This window comes from Strix uralensis, chromosome 4 (genome assembly GCF_047716275.1).
Source record: "Strix uralensis isolate ZFMK-TIS-50842 chromosome 4, bStrUra1, whole genome shotgun sequence".
Lineage (NCBI taxonomy): Eukaryota > Metazoa > Chordata > Aves > Strigiformes > Strigidae > Strix > Strix uralensis.
This window is the reverse complement of record NC_133975.1, coordinates 12423703-12451227: the sequence shown is the minus strand read 5'-3', so window position 1 is coordinate 12451227 and position 27525 is coordinate 12423703. Positions and strand designations below refer to the sequence as shown.

The 27525-nt window shown below is 37.1% G+C and overlaps 1 protein-coding gene across 4 annotated transcripts; it reads left to right on the top strand.

Annotated features, from left to right (window-relative positions):
* Positions 1–26725, top strand: SH3TC1 (SH3 domain and tetratricopeptide repeats 1). Of its 4 annotated transcripts, none has more exons than XM_074865672.1 (17): positions 1–410; positions 2770–2844; positions 5083–5210; positions 7736–7841; positions 9622–9765; positions 10425–10602; positions 11337–11410; positions 12245–12440; positions 13302–13429; positions 15520–15561; positions 17181–18866; positions 19553–19733; positions 21973–22123; positions 24266–24388; positions 24666–24816; positions 25707–25903; positions 26133–26725. In XM_074865672.1, exons 1-17 carry the CDS (start codon positions 203–205, stop codon positions 26361–26363), a joined length of 3999 nt encoding a protein of 1332 aa, XP_074721773.1. In that variant the 5' UTR covers positions 1–202; the 3' UTR covers positions 26364–26725. The 4 variants fall into 4 exon arrangements, 3 of the variants coding, with proteins under 3 accessions (XP_074721773.1, XP_074721772.1, XP_074721774.1); XM_074865671.1 differs by having other exon boundaries at positions 21973–22186; XM_074865673.1 differs by lacking the exon at positions 24266–24388.
* Positions 26726–27525: the final 800 nt, after the last annotated feature.

Genomic DNA, 27525 nt, shown 5'->3' with positions numbered 1-27525 from the left:
GTTACACAACAATTCCTCTGAAAGAAGTCTAAAGCAAATACTTAATGTATATTACAATTAAAACCAGCTCCTGCAGGAGAGGGACAGCTCTTGGATAGGTGCATGTATTCTGACTTCTTTTTTAAATATATTATTGATTTTTTTTTTTTCCCCCTCAGATAGTTGATAATGTTAATTGCATCACTGTGAGGAATTGCAAATTATGGAGAGTTTGGCAGCAGCAGGCAGTGCATCCATGCTCGGCACTAATGCCATCATCCCTGGTCTAGAGGGAAAGCAAGACAGGAACTTGGAGAGGAAAGAAATGGAGCAGAGGAGGTGCAGGTCTGACTGGAAACGTGTGGAGGCCAATGCTGTCATCAGCACTGTCAGGGATGGAGTCAGGATGGACATGGTACAAGAGCAAACAGGTAAGACTTTGATCAATAAATCCTGGTCACTCTGCTCATGACTTTTATTTGCATCTAAATTACTGTGTTCTTTAAACATTTCTTGTTGTGCACAAGCAGAGAACTGTCACATGCTTTTTCAGCGATCTTTTTTTTTTTTAAATACATCTATTTCAACTATTAAACGATCTATATTAAAATTCACTTTGGTCAGACAAGTGGATTATCTATTATTTAAAATAAACTGAGATGAAAATTATCAGAACCCAAGAGCCAGAATACTGAAATCTAAGTTCTTTGTCTAGCACTTTTTGCTATAATCTCTAAGATTCAGAAGCAAAGATGAGTAAGACCATGTTTCCATTTCAGGAAAATTCTTAGATTCCTGGTTTTCATCAAAAGATGTAATACTATATTTTTCTGCAAAACCTATATTTTTCTGCAAATAAAAACATACTTCATGAAGTAAATACATGCAAGTCAGGAACACTTCTTGGGTGAAAGGCTGGAGTGACATAGGTGGCTGTGTCTCAAAACCAGTGGCCAGACTCTTTACAGTAGGACCAAGAGCTTTCTGAATGTGAGAATACTTCATGGAAAAACTACTTAATTTTAAATTATATGTCCTATGGCTTAGATAATGTCTTTCTGATCACAACTGCAACTCTGCTGACATCAAAGAATAGCAGGTACAAGCATCCCAGGACAGTATAAAGTTTCTCTTTAGCTTGCCAAGAAGTATGCAAGTCATTCAATTAATTAGGAATGGGGCATGGAGTTCATGTTAAGTCTTTGAATCTAATTATAGCACTTTAGACAGTCTCAATGTTTAAAATGTATTTATAGTAACTCTTATGGTTTTGTTCAAATTTAATATCAAACTATTATTTTTAATTAAACTCCCATGAGTAATAAAATGCTTGCTCATAGCTTTTGCTTTCTCCTAAAAGTCATAGAAATAAGGTTTAGTTTTTAAATGAAATACTACCCGGATATTCATGTCGTGATAACTTTCAAGGAAAGTCCATATCTGGTAATGTCAAAATAGAAATGGCAATTTCACATACCAAAACCATATGCTAATTAATTGTCCTTATCAACTGTTAAATGATGATCAAAGCAATTGACAACATGTTGTCAAAGTTTTGACAGTTGCTCTGTCTGTACTTCTTGACTAAAACAAGAAAAAGCAGAACTACAACTAAGTATGATTCCAGAAGTTGCAGGGAACTTAATATTCCTTAAATACAGTCAGCCTATACTGCAGTGAGCTTACTATCAAATTTCTATTTTAAAATATTATTGAATCCAGATTAAAGAAAAATCAAAATACCCCCAACACCCCTGTCAAACACCCAATGAAAACACAACCAACAAGAAGTGCCTGAGAACTGATATTTCTGATTCTAGTATACACTAATAATTGGCTTTGAAGATGATGCTTTTACTGCTTACTGCCTTTTTTTCTGAAATAGGAAAATTCTGTGTTTAAATATCCTTATTTATTTGCATGACTTTGTTCATGTAACATCAACAGATGTACTCAAGGGAAGATGCAGAAGACTTACAAATTACTATGTCCTACTATACTACAAGTTTTTTTCTTAAAGCAGAGCTGCAGAGGAGAATGTCTTAGGATATATGAAAATTGCCTCAATTTAAAAATTAAAAGATTTATTTCTCCCACTTCTATTCTAAGAAATAGCAAGCCTTGTCTTCACTGATTTTTGCTAAGTGAATCTTGAGAAAATGGAATTGGCTAGAGTGGGTGTTTCTTCAGCATGAAAAGGTATCATTTCCAAAAGGACTAGAAGAAATATGGGCCGAAAAAGAGCAGATTATTATTAACATAAAATATACTTATTTTGAATTAGTTGTCTAAAACTTCAAATCACTTGTTTTTACATTACCACCTCCCAAGTATTAAGCCTGTAACAAATAAAGAGGAGTATTTTTCTCTGTATATGAATTGGTACAAGGCACTCATATCATTGATAATTTATACCACTGACGTTTCAGTGGAAGCTAATTTTTAGTATAGATGCAAGGGAGAACGAAGTCTGACCCTTGCTCCCTCCCAAATGGTACTTCAGTTTCCTGAAAGGCTGTCTTTCCTTGAATTCTCCATCTTGAAGCTTCACATCAAGATGATGAAATCAAGATTTAATTTCCTCCTCAGTAGAAGAGAAATGATCTGCAGATATTTTTTGTGGGTTTTGGGAATTATATAGCAGGAAGGGGAGAAAATATAGTTTGTTTTTTTAGTAATTATCCAATGCATCGGACACTATGAAAGTGTGGGGTGTTTTGTTGTTTTTTTCAGTGTGATTTATATAGACTTAGAAACGTGCTTAACCATTCCTTTCATTTATCATAATAGAGTGTTCTCAAATTGAAAAATGCACTAATGTCAGTTCAAGGACCCTTCCCAGTCAAGCAGAGAATTTTCCAACTGGTAAGGCATTTTCTTCCATCATATATTATAAACATAATGCTTTTCTCATTGCCTTTTTTAGTTGAGACAGCTACATCAACAACATTTGGAGTCGTCACTCCTGTAAACTTTAACATACTGTATGGCAGCTGTGAAGTATCCAACTTCTACATAAGACTTGTTGAGAATTTCTCATAAAAAGAGGGAACAACTGCTATCAGAAACAATTTATAGACTATATTGTAATGACTAAGAAAAAAAAAGAAAAGCAAATAAGTTCATCACTCACTTTATGTATGGGTTTCAATTCTCCACTTATTTCTCACTTCAATTTCCACTCAATTCTCACTTATTTTCTAAGTTTGTGGTCTTTTCAAGTCTTTTTTTTTGTTTTTTTATGCTGTATTTTCAAGGACGTTGCAATTGAGTGCAGTTCTTCAGTAAGTAGGTACAGCAGGCTTCCCTTCTGGAGGGCTCATGGCCTGCCCTGTGAATTGAGGGTCTAGTCACATTTCCCTTCTCTTGTTTATGGAGGAAGAGAAATAACCATTGACAAACAGCACTAGGATGTGCTCTACTTTCTGGCTTGACCTGACAAATCGTATCAGTGGTAGACAGTCTCCCCCAGGCATATGGTTATTTGTAGTTAAATTATTTATGCTTATGTACCTGTTTGTCTCACTCCATACAGAATTTGGGGGGTTCTTAACTGGGGGTATGGATCAGAGATCACAGAACCAGACAGGAGGATTACCATAGGTGCAACAGGTTTTTGGACCATGTTTCATTTCCATAAGGCATCATTAATAGTTCTTTTGGCAGAAGCAGCCATATTTCAGTTGTTTTAATTCAATGTAATTATTTCAGTAATATCAACTTCATTTAAGGCTTATATATGTAACTGTAGAAACAAAATTTAACTTGGAGTCTATTTGATTATGTGAAATTTTTAAGTAATAGTTTTCTCTTGTGCCAGCATCTTTTATGGCTTCAGGTAAAATGACAAGGTCAACAATACTGTTACCTAAGAGTGATCCGAGTAACATACAAACTACAGTCTTTGTATTCTTTGTACTAACAATTAACTATGACCACAGTTTAATCAGAGAGGTCTTGTAATTCAGTAACACTGCTTTATATTTGTGAGCCACTCTTCTTGACCTTAAAGTAATGAGTAATTTGGGTGCAAGTCATCATAAAGCTCCTGGAGACATACATAGGAAGCTCTCTGAAAACAGATTAAGGTACAGCATATTAGACTAGAATGTGAAAAATATCTGTTCTACCTGATTAAAAGGTGAAACTCGGAGGAGGTAGAATATTTTAGGATGTACACAATCCCATTTATTGCTGGAAGTGGGACCTATTTACACACTTGCAATTGAAATTCTTCCTGAGTGGGTATTATTGGCTTATATGTGCCCATCTGGGTATCTGAAAACTTATGAATATGATTTACTGTTCTTGAGTTAAATTAACATACTTGCAGAATGAAATCAGCTTTATCAAAGTTCCTTTTTATCTGTGAGGAGCTAGCTGAAACTGTACCCTTAGCTGTAGTAAAAGCTTCTCATAAACAGATGTCAAGATCTGAGAACATGTATCTAGCTTCTTTCAGACGTGCTGGGGAAGTCATATAAGTGAGCTTTTAGTTGGACCGTTTATCTTGGTACTGCTCAACCAGCTTAGCTGAGAAACAGCTTTTTCAATATTCAATTTATAGAAGCCTTCTAAAGTAGTGGAGGTGACATGTCAGATAACCATGAATTTAAGATTAGCATAAAGAGTTGTTGTAACATGCTGAACTATCTATGGGTTAGGGTTTTTTTGTGATTCCAGTATCTGCCTTGATTTTTAAAATATGCATGGGATATTTGGAAATCTGAGCATGTACTCAATGTCCGTAGAGCTGTCTAATTTGACACATTACCAATCTGCTTGCTTTTTTCCTCTTCTCTCTTCTCCATCCCCAAGTGTGTCAGTTGTCTCCCAAAATTTCTGCAGACTTTCACATCACTGTCCTTTGTATAGCTATAGCCTTTATTATGCAACCGAAAAAATCTTGGTTTTCATGCTAGGCTACTATCTCTACTGCATAATAATAATAATGCAAAAGAAACATGCAGTGGGTCAATTTTCTCTGTGTCTCTGAAGCTGAAAAAACAATTCTTAATGTGGATTCTATGATTGAGAGATTTTCTGGTTCTCCAAAGCTGATTCACAAAACTTGTAGCACTGTAAATGGATATCCTTCTCCAGATATCTCCTTGAAGTTAATGATGGTGAGACGAAAGAGTGGATGTCCTGATTACAGACTCCAAAGACAGCTCAGAGGGCAGCTCCGTCTTCTGGAAAATGACAGCACGGAGGTGATGGCAGTTTTCAGTGTAAGTCAATTACTTGGGAATTGTTTTATTTATTTAGAGAATACACTCTGTGCTACTGAAATAATCTGAGATATTTGGGAGCATACATGCTGTATGCTTGAATTTGAGTGAACAGAGTTTCTCATGGCCCAAAATCATCTAGATAGATTAAAAATATTGAACCATTGAAAAAGACTAGTACACCAATGAGTGATGCAAAATAAATATGCCCAGCTAAAGATATTGAAGGGTTTTATTTTAGATATGTTCTGCTTTGATTTACATTAAAGGAAACCATGGTTTTCTGATTTTTTTTTTTAATTTGCCCTCATATTGACTTTTCACTTCTTCAGTTTCCAGTTATTTTGAGTCATTTGGCATGCAGGTTACCCAGGAAGCCCACTGCTAAACCAAAGAGGGAGTCTGAAGGAGAATAGTCTAAATATGGACTTCCTAGGGCTAAATGGCCATAGCTTTAAATAGCACACAGGAGGGTTGGCCAATTTTTATTACTGTTTTTTGTTTGTTTGTATATAGGAAACCTGTCCCCTACAACCAATGAGGTTGGCTACAAATACAATTTAAAGTCTCTTCTTACCTCTTGATGAAAAAGCAGGATGATACTATTTGACCCCTGGTGTCCCTTTTTTGTCTAAGCCATGAGTTCCAGCCTCCTTCGCTAGCAAGGCAAACACTGAAATCTTAGTTAGGGCTTTGACTGTCTTGGCTGCATGTGTTTCTACACAATTTTTCTTTCACATGTTGTGAACTCATCACCAGCCTGCTGATTTTGTGGCTGTGGAAACAGTCTGTACTCCTGCTACTCTGCTCTGGCTTTTGTTTAGGGGAAGATGGAGAAAGGGAGAAGGGATCAGGAGGAGAAGGAAAACAGCATACAAATAGACTAGATTTGTGGCCTTATTAGAAACAGACTGGGAAAAGGACTTTGAAGGAAGCAAGATTTATAATGATAAGTTTCCTTAGAATGTTGTTTTGATATTCAGCAGTGCATAAAGCCCTTGAGGCTGAGATATTTTAGCATGTGTTGGCAATTTATTAATAGATTTCAGACTCTTGTTAATATTTAATCTAGTGTAGAAAGGGGCATGCAGAAGATCAAAGCAGTGATGAAGCATGCCTGTTGAAGAGGCTTAAGTTGGACCTTTTTTTTTTTTTCAAGAAGTAATTACTATTTTAATGTGTTCATGTTGTATGAATTGAAAATATGGAAGTTAAACAGAATTAATTCAGAGATCCTTTAAAATCATGACATAACAGTTAAGTCATAAAAACAGTGGATCAGCTCCATCTTGCTCAGATCACAGAAAATGCTTGAGGGGCAATATTTTTTTTTTGCCAGAGTTAGAATCTGTTTCTTGATAATTCCTTAAATTGGTTTAACATGCATTTCAATTTTGATGTGATGGGAGCAAAGGTAAAGTACTGGGAAATGATACAGTAGCATTATGCCTGTTAGCTTTGCATCTGTTTTATTCTGAGATACTGGTTCAGATACTTGTCTCATAAATTGTCACAGTTCTTCATATTTCCCTGAAAGACAGTAGCCAGCATCACTGGAGAGCCCTGTTTTCAAGCTACTAACTGAAGTGTAACCAGTCGTATATGACCGCTCTTAGGCTAGAATTCATCAAAATGTATATTTCTTTCACTTATTTGAAGGTTTATGTAGTTCTCCCTTTTAGCATTTCTGAAATTCTTTATAAAATCCATCATTATCATTTACAGTGATCATTGCTTACCTTTGTTAAATGCACAATTTAATGCTACTCCAGTAACATGAACCAGTACAAATGAGGGTAAAAGGTTCTTATTGCATCTTTAAAAAAAAAAAAAAAAATTCTCCAGTATAATTAATTGTCTTAACCATGGAAAGAGTGAACTAGGGAATGACTATTCAATGTTTCCTCTGGAACAAGACTGAAGCTACCAGATAGCAGGTTCAAAGATGCATCAGAGGAGGTATGTTTTCATATGTGTACAGAGCTCTGAGGCTAATCTACAGCAGGATGTTGTGGATCCTAAAAATTTACAGTGGTTCAAGTGACCTAGAGAAATTTATAAGTCAAAAAAACCAAACCAACAAACACAGAAACCCTTTCCTCTATTTAATATCAATGCCAGCTGTAACTTGCTCTGTGTTAGGAGGGTATTCTTGGAAAGTACCACTAGATGCTTGCCTGGCTTTCACACTCTAAATAGAGAATACTGGCCACTATACATAGAAGTGTCCGAACCAGACAGGCCTTTAGTCTCACTCAGTGTGGTCAGTCCTGAGGTCTTAATTCCTCTGTAAATTAACCTCACTGGAACTGTTGGTACATTAGGTAAGAAAAAAATCAGAATAAAACTTGGCTCACTATGTTGTAGGTATGTGTTAAAGAACAGATATCTCATATAGGTAAAATCCTGGATGACCTTTTTATCCTTAATACATAACATTTTATCGTAAGTGTGACCTAGTGAGAAACTGTGCTCGAGTCTAGTATAATTGTAATTAAAATATTGGCTTTGATTTTTTTTTTTAGGAACTCTCTGCCAGACTGCTGTCTATTCATAGTGATCAAGATCTAATAGTGGTGACTTTTAAAACTTTTGAAGAAATATGGAAGTTTCTAACCTACCATTCACTGGGTAAAGCTGTTACACCATACAACAGTTCAATATGCTTTTTTTATTCCTCTGCACACAATTCTGGGAACTTGTTGAACAGGATTTTGAGATTTTTTTTTGTATTAACTCCTAATAGCAGTAAGTAATGTTTCTGAACTGGGCACTAGGGCTGAAGAGACCCTCCAACCTCCAGGAGAATCTGCCTTTGTCCCAAAGCAGATTAACAACTATTGTTCCTGGCAGATGTCTTGTCTAAGATACTCCAGCATCAGATCATATTTTCTTTATAAACAGTCTATTCCAACCCAGGTGTTTTTGTCCTAAAGCTTAACTTGTGCTGCAACTTAAATGCTTTTACAGCTTTTTCTTCTCACTGTAGACATGTCGAGGTTACTCCTCTTTCGTTGCACCATGCTAATACCTATTTGGAGACTTCTAACCTGCGCTTCCACTCATTGTTGTTTTCACCCTGATTCCTATAATCCTCCTTCACAGAGTATATTTTCTAGACCTCTGATCATGCTTCCCATTGGACTCTTCTAGTTGTTCCACATCTTTCCTGAATAGTAGTGAGCAAACTGGACAGAGTTGGTAAGGCTTCAGAGGAAATATTAAGTAAAACAAATACTGCTTCATATGCTTTGCATGCTTCAGTTTTGTTTCTAAATCTGAGTATGCCTTTCGTAACAATATGATGATTTGAGTTCCATTTTTAATATGACTTCAGAGGTCTTTTCTGAAGAATAGCATTTGAATGAGATCTTTGTCTCCATTTTGTTCACCTGTTTTTTTTCTTCTGTATATGGAGAGCTTGTGTGTATTACTGTTGAATTCACTGTTTCCATCAGACCAATTTAAAATAATGAATTTTATTTTTAATTTCATGTTTGCTATTTTGTATTTTAAAATGTGCCCTAGAGAACCAGAAAAAATCCTGTTTCAATACAATTTTGCAGAGAAAGCACAAGAAGATAAAATCTTCTTAGGCAAGGCTGTGGCTAACAGGGAATTGATTCACTGTCTTCCAAATACCAGAGTAGCACCTTAATCACTGATCTGCCCACCTCTCATCTTCCTCATAACTTTTTGCACAAAGGATTTGCTAATGTATTAATGTTGGCCCTTTAAGTAACAATCCACTACCTATAACATACTGATCATGATACATCAATCCAGGTCTTCCTGTAACTACCATATATCTTTGAAAGCCCTAAATCCTAATGTAAGGAGTCCCAGTTTCCAAGATCGAGCACTATCTTCTCCTGATTTACATGACTCTGGTATGCAGCAACATCTCTGTCCCAAAGAAATTTCAGGAATCTAATACCCAGGCACAGTATGCATATATCAGCACAGCTGAATCAGGCAACAGAAACTTATAAAGAGATTATTTTTTGAGATTATTTCCTGTCATCTGTTATTAAGTGGTGCTAAGCACCTGTTGCTCAAAGCTTGGTAGTGATTGCCTCTTTCAGACTCCAAACCTTTCAAATATAGCTAAACTATGGGGAACCCTCATTAAGGGGAGGACATGGTCTGCTTTTTCAGTGGGATTAGGCACAGAAAAATTGTGTGTCTTTTAGGTGTAGTTTGTGAGAGCTAAGCATTAAAAGTAGCTGTAATGCATGTGACTTGGTGGATGTAATTTTGCCAATACTATGCAGTAAAATTAGTTTTACATTGTGGGTTAAGCAGTAGGGGAGTTGTCTGAATGCCTACGCCAGTCCCTGACTTTCTGAAAGGCTATTTTCTTGTATAATACAGTAAAACTGCAAAGAAAACAAACTGATTTTTTTTCTAGGCTTTATAAATCATTGCATGGAGAATTTATTCCTAGATCAATCTTTCTGGCTCTATTCTCAAGAGGAGGAAGAAACAGGCATTGAAGTCTATATAGATGAAAAATCATTAAATTTGATGTACAGAAGCCTGCTAGTACAGGAAGGTAAGGAAGATTGTACATGCTAAGGCTAAATTTAGAGAAACACCTTTTTTAAAATCCTAAAATCAAATAATAAGACCTATTCAAATACTTAATGAAGCTGAAATATAAATCTATTCACTCCAAATGCACCAGAAAGAGGAGAGGAACAAACAGATTGGGTTCAGTAGGATCATAGGGGGATTAGAGAAATTCATGTGCAACTGGTCCATAAATGGATACCAAAAGGATTAGGGAGGGATGTACCTTCCAACTTGCTTCATATTATTGCAGATCCTGGAGATGTACTGGAGAGAGGGATTACACATAGTTGCCAGGCTCATGTGCTTTTCCTAAATAGCACCACCTGCTGCCACAGTCAGAGAGACAGAGTAATGGGCTAGATGGATTGTTGATTACTGCAACAGGAACATGCAAAATCTTGTAGCAAAAGAAGGTTCTACACTTCACCGAACACCTCAGTTCTGCATTTTTTTCACTGAAAGAGAAAATAGAAAAGTATGAATATCTGACAATCAGAAAATCAGAAAGCAAATTGTTTTGGAATCTCAGATTTTCAATTTCTAACTGATTATTACTGATGCTGTTGAAGCCAGTTTTAAAGCTTATATGACACTAAAATGTTACATGTAATTATATCTGCTCCACTGCTTTCATTTTAGGGGCATTTTTTGTTTTATGTCCTGACAATCTGGTAAGAAAGATAATGGCTACAGACAATGAAATAAACACTTATTTTGAGACTCGGGCTCTTGCTGAAGATGCAACGGGTGGATCTGTGGATGGCGACATGACCATGCTGCCTAATGCTTCTCTGGAGCCATTGATACCTTTTCATCAGTAGGTACCTGACTTTAGCTACCTATTTCATATGCATCTGTTTCACATGTAGACATATCTGCTTAGACATAGATGTGTCTAAATGATAGCTTGTTATGGAACATTCATCTTCCATTAACACTGAGAACAAATGCTCTATTTCCTTCCATAACACACAATTGAAATTAATCCAGGTGTGTGCAGAGCAGCATTTAAAGATATTGCTTTTTTCCTGATTCTGATATAAAATCTGTTAACAATTCTAGAATAACATAAAGTGAGAATTTTCATTTTTCGGGATGCTTGGAAATGTGGATGATAACAGGCTAGCAGTGTTTTTATTCAACACTATTGACAGGAGCCATCCACCCCCTTAATGCAGTTTGTTTCAAGTCCAAGTTCATAATTGCTATAAAGCTAAAATTACATCAATGGACTCACTTCAGGAATCACCAGAAAATCATTCACTCTTGGTGCTCTTAGGAGTTAAAAAGCTGAAATTTTTCTATTGATCTTGGGCAGGGAGAAACAGCATGACTTTCTCAGTTAGGTTTGCTTGACTGAATTAGCACTTCTTTTACTACTATTACTCAAAACATAGCTGTGTCTGAAGTGTATGGACAGTGCTGAAATTGAAAGATAATTGTGGGAATGGGTGCATCTGTTTCCATACAGATTTAAAATATCACTGTTATTGTCACAACATTTAGTGAAGTGTTTTATATACTAACTTCTATTTCTTTTTCTCCTTTCAGATGGTTTCTTAAAGGGTATTCTAATCCTATTGATTTTACATTCAAAACTGAATCTAAAACCATCAGGAAAGTTGGTAAGAAACTCCATTCAAACATCAGCATTACCCCCACCCCCCCCAATTTATTCTGTGCTTTTGTTAGGACTCTGAAGGGTTCAATAACTTTTTCTCATTGTATTAGGATGGGAAAACAGCTTTCAAAATTACCTTGCAGTAAAATTAGTGAGAGCATATATATTTGCCTAAGTCGAGTTAAACTCTAAAGGCTTCTCTTGTCTTTTTCCTTTTAAATACTGTATTAAGTAGATGCACAAAGTAGTAAAGAGTAATTAATTTGGGGATGCCTCTGTAGATTTGATGAAAAACTTTAAAATAAGAAAATGCACCAATGTAATTATTGTGGATCTTTCACACATGTGAAATTATCTAATTATCTAGTACTTCCAGAGAAATAAAACTTATACAGATGTCCCGAGGTTAGAGAGTAAATATGGCTTTTTTTCTACGATACATGTCTGTTGTCATACTGTATTGACTGGTATTTATCCAGTAGGGATTTTATTACTTGGTTTCAATGTTTTTACTGTGGCTCAAGTTCATAGGGGTGTAAGAGGGAAAGTAGGGACTTAAAACGTTTCTTTTTGTTCCTTCATGATGGAATTTGCTAGAATTTTGAAAACATTCTAGACTTTGCTTTCTAGCAGCTGGAAAATGAGGACTTTTATGCTGTTATTTAAAATTCTAATTGCTCAAACCAAACAGATTAGGTTTGAATGTTTTAAATCTTGCTATATCATGAGTTCCAGGGATGTCTTTTGCTAAGTATGTTCTTCTGATGAGTTGCTATTCTATTAAGTGTATTTGTATTGTTAAATTACTGCAAATATTATTTATTTCCTTATTACACAGCAATGGGATCCTGTCTAGCTGTGATGAATTATGAAAGTATTATGTCAGAAGAGATGAGTTTCCAGGAAGGGGACAAAATTGAGATCCTTGGCTACTTCATTGAATGCATGGAATGGTTTCTTGGAAGACATGTGTTTACTGGCCAAATAGGTTTTGTAAAGACAAGTCATGTTAAACTGGACTTACCTAGAAATAAGTAAGTGATATGTATTTAACTCATGAACAAAAAGAGACTTACTCTCTTGAGCTTTAAAATACTGAATGTTAAACTTAGAGGGGTTTTTTGGTGTGCTGTTTTTTTGTTGTAGTGTGTATCCATCAAAATAAATGCAAAGAAATTGGAATATGAAGTCTGCTTAAATGTTGAAACATATTATCAGCCTGTACCCAAGTTTCTTACTGGGAAAAAGGGTTGCTGTAGTTATATCTGATTCAGCCTCTATGGATCACAAGATCCAAGAAGCTTTTCTCTTGCAAAAGATTCCATTTTTGCTGGTCTCTCAAGATCTATGTTAAAACACCCAAGTTCTGTTTTTGCTAGTACCCTTAATTACAGGGCCTAACTTGCTTTAAATGGGGCTCCTCTTACAAATAATTGCTCATAATGCAGACACAAACCTATAAAAAGTGTGCATTTCAGCATGTGTTGGCACCATGTAAATAGGCTGCTCTTACTAATATGTCTGGACTGTTTGCATGCTGAAGGAGGACTTCTTAAATGTTCTTTGCAGGTCCATTTGATGTGTAACTTCAAGGTTATGTTAGAAAATCAATACCATAATGCACTTAAAGATTTGTGCTTTTAATAAATTCTCTCATAAAATGCTATACCATGACACAGATATGAAACTTTCTTTGATACGGCAGAAACTTAGATGCAAGCATAGCTATCAGTTTGTATGTTTATAAATGACTGATACTAATTTTGAACACAACAGGACATAGAATGAAAAGATTGTAATAGTTTCTCTAACAAGCTTCGATTTGACTGATGCAGTGAGCTCCTCAAGCCAAATCTGCTTTCAGACACATTCAGAATTGCTCCTTTCTTTGTTAGACCACAAGACCTGGATTTTCTTGAAGCAGAAGAGCTATCTTTTTTTTCAAAAGAAAAAGATTTAGAAGAAGTGGTGCATTTGTTGAAACAAACCTCCATCACAGACGTTTGCTCTGTGTACAGAATAGGTAAGTATGAGTTTTACTCCTTCTTACTGCACAAGATACGTGTACAGTTCCTATATCCCTGTTATAATGGATATTTTTTTTATTTCAGTGAGATTCCAGCCTTTACAATTGCTTTAAAATACCTTGGTATTCAAGTTTGATCATAGATATGGCATGTGAAACCCCTTTATATCATCTTCACTACTTTCCTGCTGATGGAAGACTTTTCCCAGCAGAGCATTTACAAATCTTTCGTCCTTTTTTTGAGTGAATTAAACAGCAGGGTTTTAAAACCTCTGGGCTGATCAGATCTTCAGGCTTTCAAATGTCAGAGAGCTGCATTATAAAAGGCTGTATGTTCACCCAAATACTGCTGGCTTTTCATTCAAGAAAGGTGGTATAATAATTGTTGACAGCTAATGTAAACATTACACCTCTTCATACTTGATTTGACTTTCAAAGGTATAGAAAAAATAGCAAAATTCATGCAAAGAAAAAAATACATACTTTTAGCTGCATAATCTCTGATACAGCCGTTATTTCTCTAAGTGCTCATGCTTTACATAAACTAATTTGGATAACTGGGGTTTCACTTTCATATAATTGCTGAACTGAACAGGAGCAGCAGTTTCTTATCCCACCACAGGCTGTTCTGTGGCAATGTGTACGCTTATCAAATATCTAACAAAGTTTTAGCTCCATTAGTGCCACCTTAAGAGACAAGCCCACAGGCTCCAACTTGGAAGCAGCTGGTGTGTAGGTTAGACTCAGGTGCACTGGTTTAATTTGCAAATCAGGCTGTGTGTGTCTGTGAACAATAACTACGGCATGTCAGGCCTGAGTTGCAAAACACAACTCATGTCAATATGCAAAATGACTCCACATCTCACTTTTTCTCTCTCAAATGAAAAGCCTGGGAACAAAAGCCCCAACCTCTATTTGGTACTGAAACAATCTAATGGGTTTAATGGACATACTGCTATTTTTACCTGTTGCACATTTTTCACCATATCTCATCTCCTCCATAATCTTTACAAGTGCCAACTTCTTTTCATATCTTCCCCAGATAATAGTACCACCTTTACCACTCTTTTCTCTTAAACTGCAGAATTGAGCAACATGACTTGACTTACCCAGAGCAAGCATTTTCAATATTCACTTATGTTTTGATGTGTGATCTGAGTAAACAGGTTTTCGATTCCTTCCATCTACATCAATCTTATGAGAAGTATTTACTTATGAGCACTTCCCCAATTAGATATTCAGAGCATTAAGTTATGATTATTGTAAACATCTGTGGCAAAGTTAGGAAAGTATTTAAGGAAAGAAGATCCAGAATTAAACAGTCAGTTCTGAGTGCTTCTGCTTTTAGATATATCCTTCATACTCTCAGTACCACTTATATTGCATCTAGTGTATGGAAGACAGTGAATATACCCTGAAATGCAGCATGACAACTGAAATACCTTGAGAAATATCTTGTACATAACAGTAATTCTTCTACAGATGTGCTATGTTAAACATTTAAAACTAGATCTATAGTAGTAATGTCTACAGAATTTAAAGATACACCTTTTAAAAGACTAGATGCAGGGATTTTTCATCTGCATGCTATTGGAATGGCCACAAAAGTCTGACACTTACCTACACAAACTACCCTAAATAATTATATTCTCCCCCACCCTAGGAGTGATGCTGAAACTTATTTCAGTAATATTTAAGGCTTTTTGTTACTTCATTTTAGGGACAGGTTATGGGGAATGATTACATCTACACTGCCCACTTGTATTTTAATGCAGCAGTGATGCATCCCTCATGCAGAACAGGTTGGCTTTAATTCTAACTGCTATATGCAAATGTCTCCCCACCTTATTGAGCAGTGGTAGGTGCATCATGTAAAAAGCAGTGAATTGTGTCAGTAGGAGGGTAAGTCCCTAGTATCTGTTAGCTTCGGGTCAGACTTAAAAATTTCTCCTCTTCTAATTTCCAGGACACATCCAATTCGTCTGACATAAAGAATTCTGAACCAAAAAATACCCTTATTTTAGGATTTTTAAAACTGCAAAAGAGCTAAGATACCATAACTAACATGGCTTTTTTCTTTCTTACAGACCAGTTAGAAGAACCAGAATTTCAGAAAGCTCATGAATGTGGTAATACTTCATATGTATACAATTTTTATATGCTACTTCTGATATTTTTTGGTATCTTTGCCAGCTTTTCTCTTTCTAATGTCTCTTCACACTCTAACTTTCTTCTCTCATTGTTTGCTTTCTTAGGTTTTGCTGTAACCCTTTCTCACTAGCTTTTGCTGTAAGACATTGTGGGTTTTCACTGATATCGGATGTCTTTCTTGGACTTTGCTGTCCAATTGCAGACTGTATGATTTATTTTTACTGCTGTGACACACACACATGCACCACACACTGACCCATCCACATTGTTTAATAGGGCAAAACACTGTTTATGAGGCACCTGGCAAGTGCTGACTTTGAATTCCAGCAGATTTTCCATCTGCTAGAAAACTTCATCCCATAAATATGTTTCCCAAAGGAGATATTTTGATGAGGATGCATAATTATTTCCCTTTGGCATTTAGTCGCTAAGCTGTCACTATCATTACTTGTATGGTACTACATTTTTCTAAATACCAATTTTTATATTTATGATTCTGCTGAACAGTTTCAGAAATGAGATTTTAAGGAAACTGAGCCCTAAATCTGCAGCTTCAATAAGCTCCTGTTGATATGCAGCTGTAAGCTTTATAGTGACTATGACTGAAAACTACACCCCTAGTCCCTGCCCTGTTATCTTGGTTGGATAACAGTGGGACAACTAAAGAAATGATGGCATGTCTGTCTCTTTTATATTTATAAGATATCCAACAATGTCAGTACTAGGATAATTTAGAGGTAATTTTGAGAAAGTTAGTATGTGCCAGCAGAGAATCAGGGTTGGTATTTGACTGAAAGAAGAAGTCTTATTACACATTACCCAGGCATGGGTATTACACATGTGTATTAGACAGAGACAATGTGGACAGGAAAATAGGACCTTTGCAGGCACCCTCACAGAACCCACATGGGACTTCAGCAGCTCAAATAGCTCAGTCTTATGCAGCCTCCCTGGCTAACCTGCCTTAGTTTTCCACCAGGACATAGGCATACCCTTACTCAACCCTCAAGCATGCACAAATTTGCAGTTCCCTTAGATTTCACGTCCATCCATGCCCTGACCTTGGGCCCTTTATGCAGCCTCCAGTTCAGACCTTGGGTCTTTCCAGATTCTGGTCTCCTGATCACCTACTAGTCTGAATTGTAATTCACTGGCAGATCTCTCTCTCATATATACAAAGAGAACAGAAAATATGCACTCAATGTATACTCAAAGAGTGCATATCCTCTGTTCTGTCAGTGTATACACTCAGACAAAAACCAGTTTGAATTAACATTGGGCTTCAGTTGGATTAGTGCTGGATCAGGCACAGGGCCTGGCTAGACAAGTGTACTAATCAGCAACTTGTTTACATGTGACTAGTCCCATTTATCCTCACTCCTCCAGTCTCCCACACATGTCCCTCCTTGATCCTTCTGGATCTCTGTTTCCCCACCTTTGGCTTGTCTCCCAGACATACTGTTAAGAAATGCAGTAAGTTTACATAATGTTTTCCTAACAGCATCTTCTACTGATAAATGTTTTTGTTGGTCTAGCAAAGATCTTTGTGTGCATTCACACATGAAGTTGTGATCTGAAATTTATTTTTGAATTTCAGAAATTCCATGTTCACATTCTAGCACAAGATCCACTAGCAAGAATGGCAAGATAGAAGAATTCCTGAAGAACTTCAAGAATTTGGAGGCCACCCAGGTAGAAGAGCCAACTACTGAAGGAAAGAATTCTCCTAGCTCTCCAAATACAGAAATCTTTCCTCCACCTGAAGGACCTTGCTTCCACATACATCAAGATGACGCTCAAGCCTCTGACATCTTTGAGTCATTGATACTCTTCTTAAATAGGAAAGAGTATGACAGAAACTTCAAAAACCTGTATGACTTCTCTTACCCATTTATCAATAGCATGTTTTATGGGTTTTCAGAAGAAGAACAACTGGTTAGCTTTTTCAGATTAGCAAGGGAAGCTGCAAAGAAAGCAGGTATGTCTTGGGCGCTAGCAAGGCTATGCTTTCTCTTAGGCAGGCTCAGTGTTAAAAAAATGAAGTTTTCCCAAGCTCGGGTATATTTTGAGGAAGCATTGGGAGCAGTAGCTGGAGGGTTTAGTGATTTGTACTTTGTAATTGCTCTTTATACAAATCTAACAGTCATCTACTTGACACAGAAGAACAAAGAAAAATGTGCTCATGTCTTTGACAAGGCTACATCTCTTCTAATGGGAATTCCCAACTACATTTGCAGTGCTGACCTGGAGTCAGATATTCTAAAGTATGCTCTGAAGAGGACAATTTTGAGCCAGAACAAACATGCAGAGGCAAGGGCGTGCTTTCTACTGGCAAAACATTACAGTGCACGCAAACAGCATGAAGAGGCACTGCCATTCCTGGAAAGGTTTCAACTGTTGCTTAATGACTTGCGTTTACAAAACAACTTATCAAAGAACTGTTATTTCAAACTAGCCGAGTCCTACAATGAAAAGTGCTTGCCACACATTGTGTTAAGTTGTGTAAAGGTCACCTCTTCTCAGAGTCCAAATACTTTAACGGATTCCATGAAAAGGATTGATTTAGTCATCAGAAATGCTCCCAAGCTCTATGGCCTGAGAAAACTCAGACAAATACTCCCCTCCCAAACTGCACCTTACCTCATACAAGCACTTTCCTCTGTGTTTACTAACGAGCAGCAAGGACTATGCAGCATTATCTATCTTAGCTTAGCAAAATTGTACAGCCACCACAAATGGTATGGAAAAGCCATTGCTTACATGATGAAAGCACTGAACTCTGTTTCTGCTAAACCAGAGGAAACTATTAACTATTTGGTTTCACTTGCTTGGTTATACATTCTTTACAGGCAACATGATGGGGCTTTAGCCATTTTAAATGCTATTGTAGACTCTTCATGGAGCAATCCTCATCAACTAGGCATTGCTTATAATATGCTTGCTATTGCTTTGAAAAGAACAAACAATACAAAAGAAGCTGCTGAGAGCTATTACAAAGCACTGCGTCTTTCAGAAGAGACTGATATGACCCATAACCAAGCTATAGCCCTGGCTAATTTTGGGGGACTCTGCCTGCATGCAGCAGCCAGCAAGCTGGCAGAACATTATTATATCAGAGCAGTGAAGCTATTCGCCAAACTTCCAAGTATGGACTGTGGCCAAGACTTTATCCAAGTCCTCCTTCAGCTGGGATGTTACTATGTTGGTGGAACTCAAAGAGAAAAAGGAAGGTTTTACTATGAATGGGCTTTTTTAGTTGCAATGGAGACAAGTCATCTGGAAAGTAAGTTTGTTGGGTTTTTTTCTCTCAAAGTTGTGACATGTACCCTGTTTGGGAATGTTTGTTGTATAGGTATGTTATAGTTATTCCTAAAATAACATTTTGTCCAGTTATGTGACAATTATTGAAGTGATTGAAATGTTTGCTCTGTCCTGTAATGGTGGAGAAATAAATACATATTGGCTTGCTCTTCTGGTGGTATTTAGGTTTGTCAGAAATGATACAGAAAATGAAATGTTAAGAAAAAATTAAATAACTTAATTAGTAAAAAGTCTTGAGTTTTCTATGTTCAATAATATTTACAATAGTTATGATATTGATAGTACAAACAGCACCAGACTTGAGTTTAAAGGTATAAAAACAACTGGTAATCTGGATTACTTTTGCATAAAATAGTTGTATTTAGAAGACCCATGCTTTATTTATTCTTGCTACCACGATTAAGGCAGCTTTTACAGGTAAGGTGACTGGTTTATTATTTTATTTTGGAGATCAAGTTTGAAGTAACCTCTAGCCTTTGTTAACTTTATGGGTGAAGAAACTGTCAGTGCAATCCTCTTGTTATGATTTTTATATTGTTATTTATTGACTGGGATGTGATTTGTGAAACAGTAAGAATGAATTATTTTAAAACTAATTTATATTTTAAAATAGAGATTCATGTTAGTATTTCCAATCTACTCTCCTAGGTCAACTGCAAGCAATTAAACTGCTGTGTCAGTTCTACAGTACAGTTGTTCCCAATGAGGCTCAGTGTGTCATCTACAATGAATATCAACTATCTTTAGCTAGAAAGATGTCCAACAAAGTTCTGGAGGGACAAATTTTGGAAACTATTAGTCAGCTGTACTTGTCTTTAGGAACAGAAAGGTAAGACAAGCTGCATGACTCTGCTTTTATTCTGATTGTAACTTTTCTGTCGTGCTAAAGGATCTCAATTTTTGCAACAGCTGAATATGACTGATTTTTTTCTCTCTTTTGCCAATACACTTTATCAGAATTCAAAGGCCCAGTGCTAGTGGACACTTCTCTTGGTTTTTAATTTTTTTAAGTAACTATCATCTCACAAGGCAGACAAGATGTTCAGCAGGGATTGGCACCACTTCAAGAGCCACATTATTTTTAAAATCTATGTAAATGCGGTATTATATGATCACCAGAATCACTCAAGTTGGAAAAGACCCTTGGGATCATCGAGTTCAACCATCAGCCCTACTCTACAAAGTTCTCCCCTACACCATATCCCCCAACATCTCACCTAAACGACCCTTAAACACATCCAGGGATGGTGACTCCACCCCCTCCCTGGGCAGCCTATTCCACTGTCTGACCACTTTCTGTGAAAAATTTTTTCCTAATGTCCAGTCTGAACCTCCCCTGTTGCAGTTTAAAGCCATTCCCTCTTGTTCTGTCACTAATTTCCTGTGAGAAGAGACCAGCACCAACCTCTCTACAGTGTCCTTTCAGGGAGCTGTAGAGAGTGATGAGGTCTCCCCTCAGCCTTCTCTTCCTCAAACTGAACAGTCCCAGCTCCTTCAATCGCTCCTCACAGGATCTGTTCTCCAGGCCCTTCCCCAGCTTCGTTGCCCTCCTCTGCACTCGCTCCAGCACCTTTTATCTCTCTTGTATTGAGGTGCCCAAAACTGAACACAATACTCCAGGTGTGGCCTCACCAGTGCAGAGTACAGGGGGATTATCACCTCCCTACTTCTGCTGGTCACACTATTTCTAATACAAGCCAGGATGCCGTTGGCTTTCTTACATGGAATTTACGTATCCTAGGACCCTGTCTCCCAGATGCTGGCTGTGTAAACTTAGCAGACTACCGGATAATAGCGCACATTCAGTATGATATTAGACCATAGTATCACAGTATTCTTTGAGTTAACAGCCCTGAGAAACAATCTATGAAGAAGTACTGAAAACAGTGATGTCCTTGGTGTCGCCACCTCGACTGTAAATTACTGTGGCCATGCCAGCAGGCACAGCCTGACCTGTTCCAGCTGCTGTGCTGGGTTATGGATTGGTATATGCTTCTGTCTGGTGTAAAAGCAAAAACTCTGAGGAGGGATGGAAGTGACATTCAGTAATTGGACTGAGTTGGACTACTTCAACTATCTTGCCTTTCCTCATGTTAGCAGCTTGTTAGCAAAGAAGACTGAAATGTCAGGCTTGTTCAGTGGATCTTTACTTCCTCCCATGAGTATAAAAGGAGTGACAGGTCTCTTCAATTTCTGTAAGAATCAGAAAGTGGTAAAAACAATTTTTTTTCCCTCAGATGAGATACCTTGTTGAGACAGAACTGAATTCTTGATAGTGTGAAATAAGAGGGAACGTGCTACTTTTAGATTTGTTTTATATCTCTTTGGAGGTCTAAGTAGGCTGTTCTAAAGATTTAGTGTGTAAGGATACACTGCAACTGCACATTTCATGTTATATTTTAATATGTTTGTGTCTTGTGCTTGGAGGAAAATGCATCAAGTCAAGGTGACGGGAGTTTAAAACAAGACAGAGAAGGATTTAGTAAGTCTGGGGTTTCTATGTCTGGTATACACTCACAGAAAACTGCACTGCCCAATGATCTGTTAATTTAGGTGCTTCTAGAACTGGTCATGTAGTGTCCTGTTCTCTTCCCTCCCTTCCCCTCCACTCCCCCACACCCTCTGCCCTGTTCCCCGATTTTTTTCTACAATTGCTGATTAATCTGAATTGTGCTTAAGTCGGATGCCTAGGTGATTTTAGAAAAAAATATTTACAGATGCACTTCCTTTATGAGGTTTCTAGGAAAAAGCCATAAATGATAGAAGACCTAAAGATGAGGAAAGATTTTTCGATCTGTCAGTAGCCTGAGGCAGGGGAAAGATACATCTAAACTATACTGAAATAATATAATGTGATAACAATCTAACAGGAAACAGATTGAACAAAAAAGGAAGAAAAAGACCAAGTTTGCTAGTTACTAGTGTAATATAGCTGAAAAATTATAATTGTGCATTGAATAGGGGAAACAGATTGTCTTTTACATTAACATAAAGCTTTTCTCACTATAAAGAAAAGCATTTGCAATTCTGAAGAACCCCTCAGTGATTAGCAGTCTTCCCTGTTTCAGGGCTTACAGGTCAGCTCTGGAATATACCAAAAGAAGCCTTGGAATATTTATAGATCTCCAGAAAAAGGAGAAAGAGGCATATGCTTGGCTACGGGCAGGAAAGATATATTATGTTCTGAGGCAGAATGAGCTTGTGGATCTTTATATTCAGGTATGTTGTCAACACTTACAGGCATGCACATGTTGTCAACATGGTGCAGGTGGCATGGTAAGAGTAAGTAATTCAATATAATGATCCCAGAGATTTTGCTAACTGATGTTCTGAACATATAGTAATATCATTTATGTAATGCTTAACAGCCGAAAGTCTCAGCATTTTCTGTTGGTGCTCTGTTTGAAGCTGTTGCTTCACTCTGGAAAGATTTTTGGGTAGTGACCTTTCTCAGTGCCCGCTCTGTTGTAAATTCTGTGTATTTCTTCATCATCTACCAGCTCTACAGCACCACAGCAATCAAACTATGTATGCCTGCTACATGCTGGTGGGTAACAGATAATAATCATCTTAGCATGCTGGCTTGTGGGCCAGATCCCCAGGAAAGGAGAGCAGCTTCTTTAGGAAGCATTTCCAAAGCATCTAAAGCTTTCCTTCCGTGGCTGTGCATGGCATGGTAGGGAGCCAGCTGGCGCTGCTGCTGCCTCTGCAACAGTGAGACCAGAGGCAGGTGGCTTGCGCACCTTGGACACCCCCCCCACACCCCTGCCCCACCTCAGCAACCAACTGGAACCTGCTGCAGATTCTACTACTGTGCTAACACAGACTGAAAGATGACCTGAAACAGAGGTCTAGTCCTTGTGGCTGCTGAAACTGGATGATGTGGAGTCTTTTTCAGAGCTGCACTGCAGCCCAGATCTGACTCTATCATCTACATGACTCCTAGCCATTTGCTGAAGTATTTAGGGAATTAGTTTCTTGCTTTTGTAAAGGAGTTAAAAATACTTCTACTGCAAGGGAGAATGCTGCCTTACAGTGCAGGATGTATACAGAACCTGATATAGTAAGATCTGAGTCTTGGCTGGTGTATAAGTGGTACCAAAATATGATCCCTAAAATAATCAGACACCTGTTGTTAAGATGTTTTGAAAAAAATACACAAAGCAGGAAAACACAGGAACCAAGTTCATATTTAAAATGTACTTAGACACAATATGTGGGGCCACTTGAATGAATTTTTATCTCAAGTTACATTTCTGAATATTTACCAGGAAAACTGAAGAATGTGTTTACAAGAGGGCCTGTTATTTCTTTTTCTTTTACTAAATCTTAGCTGATAGCCCCCAAGTCGGTCACCTGGTGGTACAAAAGCCAAATAAGCATGTGGGATGATTTTCTCCTTCTGCTTTATTTCCTCCAAGAGGAGAAGTGGGCCAGGGACATGCATGAGTATTTCATACTGTGCATGTATGGAACCTGGTATTTAGAGCAGAGAGTCAGTGCCTGTCCATGAGAAAAGTCTCAAAGCAAGAATCTGTCCACTAAAAGGTTGACTGACCACTGTGCCACTAATTTGTGCAAGCGTTCACATCTTAACTTGCATGTAAAACACAACTTCCACAATGAGATGCAATAGAGTCCTTAGATGACTGAAGACAAAATAGTTGGAAAAGGATCACTGGCTCTGTGCTTAAGTAGAATGCTGGACTTGTATTAACTGAATGCAATTTGAAAACTAAAGATCACAAAGCCAAAGATTCTTAATCTTGCTTCATGTAAAAGCCCCCTTTCTCATTACTACTTATCCTGTCAATAACTGAGTATCCTGGTACTCTTGCTTTGAGGAGGGTACATACTGCCTTTCGTGAAATCTTTTCTGCTAACATGTCATATATTTCAGAACAGGATAGCGGAGCTGCATTTATTTACAGAATTCACTTCACAGGCTTTTAAATCTGCCCTATTGGCAATATCTAACTTGCAATTAGGATTTACTTCTACAATAAGTTAATTCTAATTCAAATTTAATATGTGGCAGCTATCAAATACACTATTGTTTTTAGAGTGCCACGTGCTGACAAAGGTAGCAGGATGCTATTGTCAGAAAAAGGGAGACCATAACACTATCTGCCCAGGTTCTTCTGTTCCTTCTTAAGCAGCTGCCACTGGCCTGCTCAAAAACAAGGGTACCAAGAAAGGCAAGAGCGTGGTCTCATCAAATATAACCTTTCCTATCTTAGAATGAGAAGAGAGGCCTTAACAAGATCTTTTTTCAAATGCTAATATTTATGATTTTTTTTTTTACCAAGAAGTAACCAAGGCTTATTTTCTTTCATTCCCTATTCCTTGTTTTATTTTCAGGTTGCTCAGGATGCTGCTCTTTACACAGGAGATCCAAATTTAGGAATGGAATTGTTTGAAGCAGCTGGAGACATATTTTTCAATGGTACTTGGGAAAAGGAGAAAGCAGTGACTTTCTACAGGGTTTGTGCAGTTTTTCTACTGCATTGATAGTTATGTACCCTTGCATCATACCAGCTGTTCTGCAAATGCTGAACCAAAAGCTAATCCTCTCAGCAAACAGTTTATAACCTATTGCAGCTGATACTAGATATCACCTGTTTCAACTCTTCTGTGTGTAAGATATGTTACAAGCAAAAAGCAAAATGAAACCAGAAATTGCTTCACATGACATAAATGGAAGCCTGTCTGTGCACATCATGGGGTTCAGCTGTACCTAAGCTGCTGTTATGTGTTTCAGGACAGGGCTCTTCCACTTGCTATTCAGACTGGCAACAAAACGACCGAACTCAGATTATGTAATAAACTGGTGGAATTGCTGGTGAATCTGAAGGCTTATGAGGAAAGTCTGGAATATGCAAGAGCATCTCTCATGCTCAGTGTAAATTTAGGTAAGACCAATTTCAATCATTTCCAAATATGACTGATACCTCTAAAATATGGCAGAACTCTAAAAAGTTTTCTTTCTTTGAATTCAGTCAGCTTTCTTGCCAGGTTTTCATAACAATACTATCATTGCTAATTTTGCCTTCGTTCAAGGATGAACAACTTTTTTGCTGCCTTTTCTAACTCCAGGTTCATATGGAAAACCTTTGGTAGAGCACAGAATTAAACCTGGGATTCCAAGTCCAAACAGAGTGTGCTTCTAACACCTAAGATGTAATACTGATAAGTAATATTGTCCCAAGAGGCTTCTGAGTGTCATATACTTTCAGATTAGCTCAGCCTTGCTGGTGAACCAACCTAGGATAATCAAAAACAATAGGGCTAGTTTCAAAAATTACTATTCTTCCAGTTTGAAAGCTGTTCAACTGATTAAGAACCCTCTCAGCACTCCATACAAGCACAGACAGGTCATTTTGATCAGTCTGAAAATCATCTTTTTGTTATAAATTTTGATGTAAAATTTAGGTACTGGGAGGGGCAAGGGAGTCTTTAATCCCATTAGCTTGCTTTCTTTCATTACTTTCATAATAATCTATTTATATACTTTAAGCATGCACAGGGTTTATACCTTCATCTCTCATGCATAGAGTTATTTCTTAGGAAAATCCCAGATACCATCAAATCTTACAGTGGGAAATTCAGGAATTCTGTGGGATTTTTCTTAAAGGACACATTTTGGCCATCTATCTCTTGAGCAAAATTAGTTTTATTCAATAAAAGCTCAGCAAATACCATATAGAAATAAGTGAAAAATAGCGTAGATGTATTCTGATTTGAGACAATTTGACTACTTTGTCTCTTTGGTTTGATCCTGACTCATACATTATCTCATTAGGAAACCAGCTAAATGAACGAATAGCTTACCATCGGCTGGCTGCCATCCATCATCATTTGGGTCACTGTGAACTAGCTGAACACTTTTATTTAAAGGCCTTGTCCCTCTGTTCCTCTCCTCTGGAGTTTGAGGAGGAAACACTGTATTACGTCAAGGTGTACTTGATCTTAGGAGACATTATATTCTATGACCTTAAGGTAAGAAATACTAAAAACTGCTGCAGAAAATCGTTACACTGAGTAACGTTTTGTAACATGTTATGAAATGTTTTACCACATTGTTTTATTATTAATTTAGTATGTAAAGTGGGAAAACCTACTGAAATTCAGAATCTATATTATTTTTGTTTAATACCTAATAAACTGAGCTTTGTGCTCTTACACCGGTTGTATTATAGAGGTACTATCTTTGTGTCTCTTATTTCAGGATCCCTTTGATGCAGCAGGCTATTATCATTTGGCACTTGCTGCTGCCATGGACCTAGGCAATAAAAAAGCTCAACTGAAGATTTACACAAGACTTGCAATAATCTACCATAACTTCCTTGTGGATCGGGAGATGTCTCTCTTCTTCTATCAAAAGGCAAGAACCTTTGCAACAGAGCTGAATGTTAGGAGAATAAATCTAGCTCCTGATCAGTGTTATAAGAGTTCATAAGCATCTTTGGAAAACACAGTCTAACAACTACAGAGGTACCTAGAGAAATACTGCACTGGCTTTGTAGGAGGATGAAGAATGCATTCAGTGTCTCATTATGCATGTGCTGTATAAGCCAGACCTCAGCATCCCAGACTAAATTACCAGTTTATAGGACAATGAACTACATTTCATTGTCTCCAAGATATACAGTCCTGTATTTGTTGTTTAAGGATCAGCCTGTGAGCTAAAAGCAAAACCCAACAGGTTTTTTTAACTGTATTTTTCTTTGCTATCTTTTTCTGCCTAGCTGGATACTGGAAAATGATCAATGCATAGATACAATGAAAAATATTTAATAAAGTGTTATAGAGGAAAAAACACTCCATGTGACTTGTGGCTTTCTTTGCATGACCTAGCTCTATTTTTGACACCAAGTAAATACATTTGCACAAGCATGTTAAGTGGGGTATTTGAGAATGGTTTGATCCAGTTCCCCAGACATCACCCCACATTTCCTATCCAATTCATCTACTGCAGTACTTATATGCACTAGTTAAGATTTATCTTCTAATTCCTGAAAACACTTCTGTACGTGTTTCCAGAACTGAATTGTCTAGTAACATGTAAATTGTAGTTTTGTGGATTTCAGTGGTCACGTGAAGGCCGTCTTTTCAAAGACAAATTATCTGTTTTTTTAACTAACCCTTTTCAGAACTGTCAGTATTGTCTGCAATGACTTTTTACATCATTTCCTACTGTGTTACATATAACTACATTACATTCAGAAATATGTACTACTTTACTTTTTTGTTGCAAGAATTCTAGATTGTTAATTCTGATAGTTCTAAATCTTTGCTGCAAAACATTTTCATACCAAAGCTATGGTAGAAATGACATATTAGATCGTGCTGTATAATTTGAGAAGGAATGTCAATGTCTTAAAAGTCTGATAATCTTGCAATTAAATATTCAGATACATTTTTGAAATGATGCCTTTTCATTCTCTGTAAGAACTTCCTTCAGAAACTCAGTTTATTTTTAAGAGACACTACAAAGAATGGAAGTATGGAAGTGTCTTTGGAAGATGTACAGAGTCTCAGAAACCAGCTTGGGGTTGTCAGCTACATAGTATATTTTATTTGCTTATACTGTCAAACCTGGGGAAAGGTGCAAAAACTAA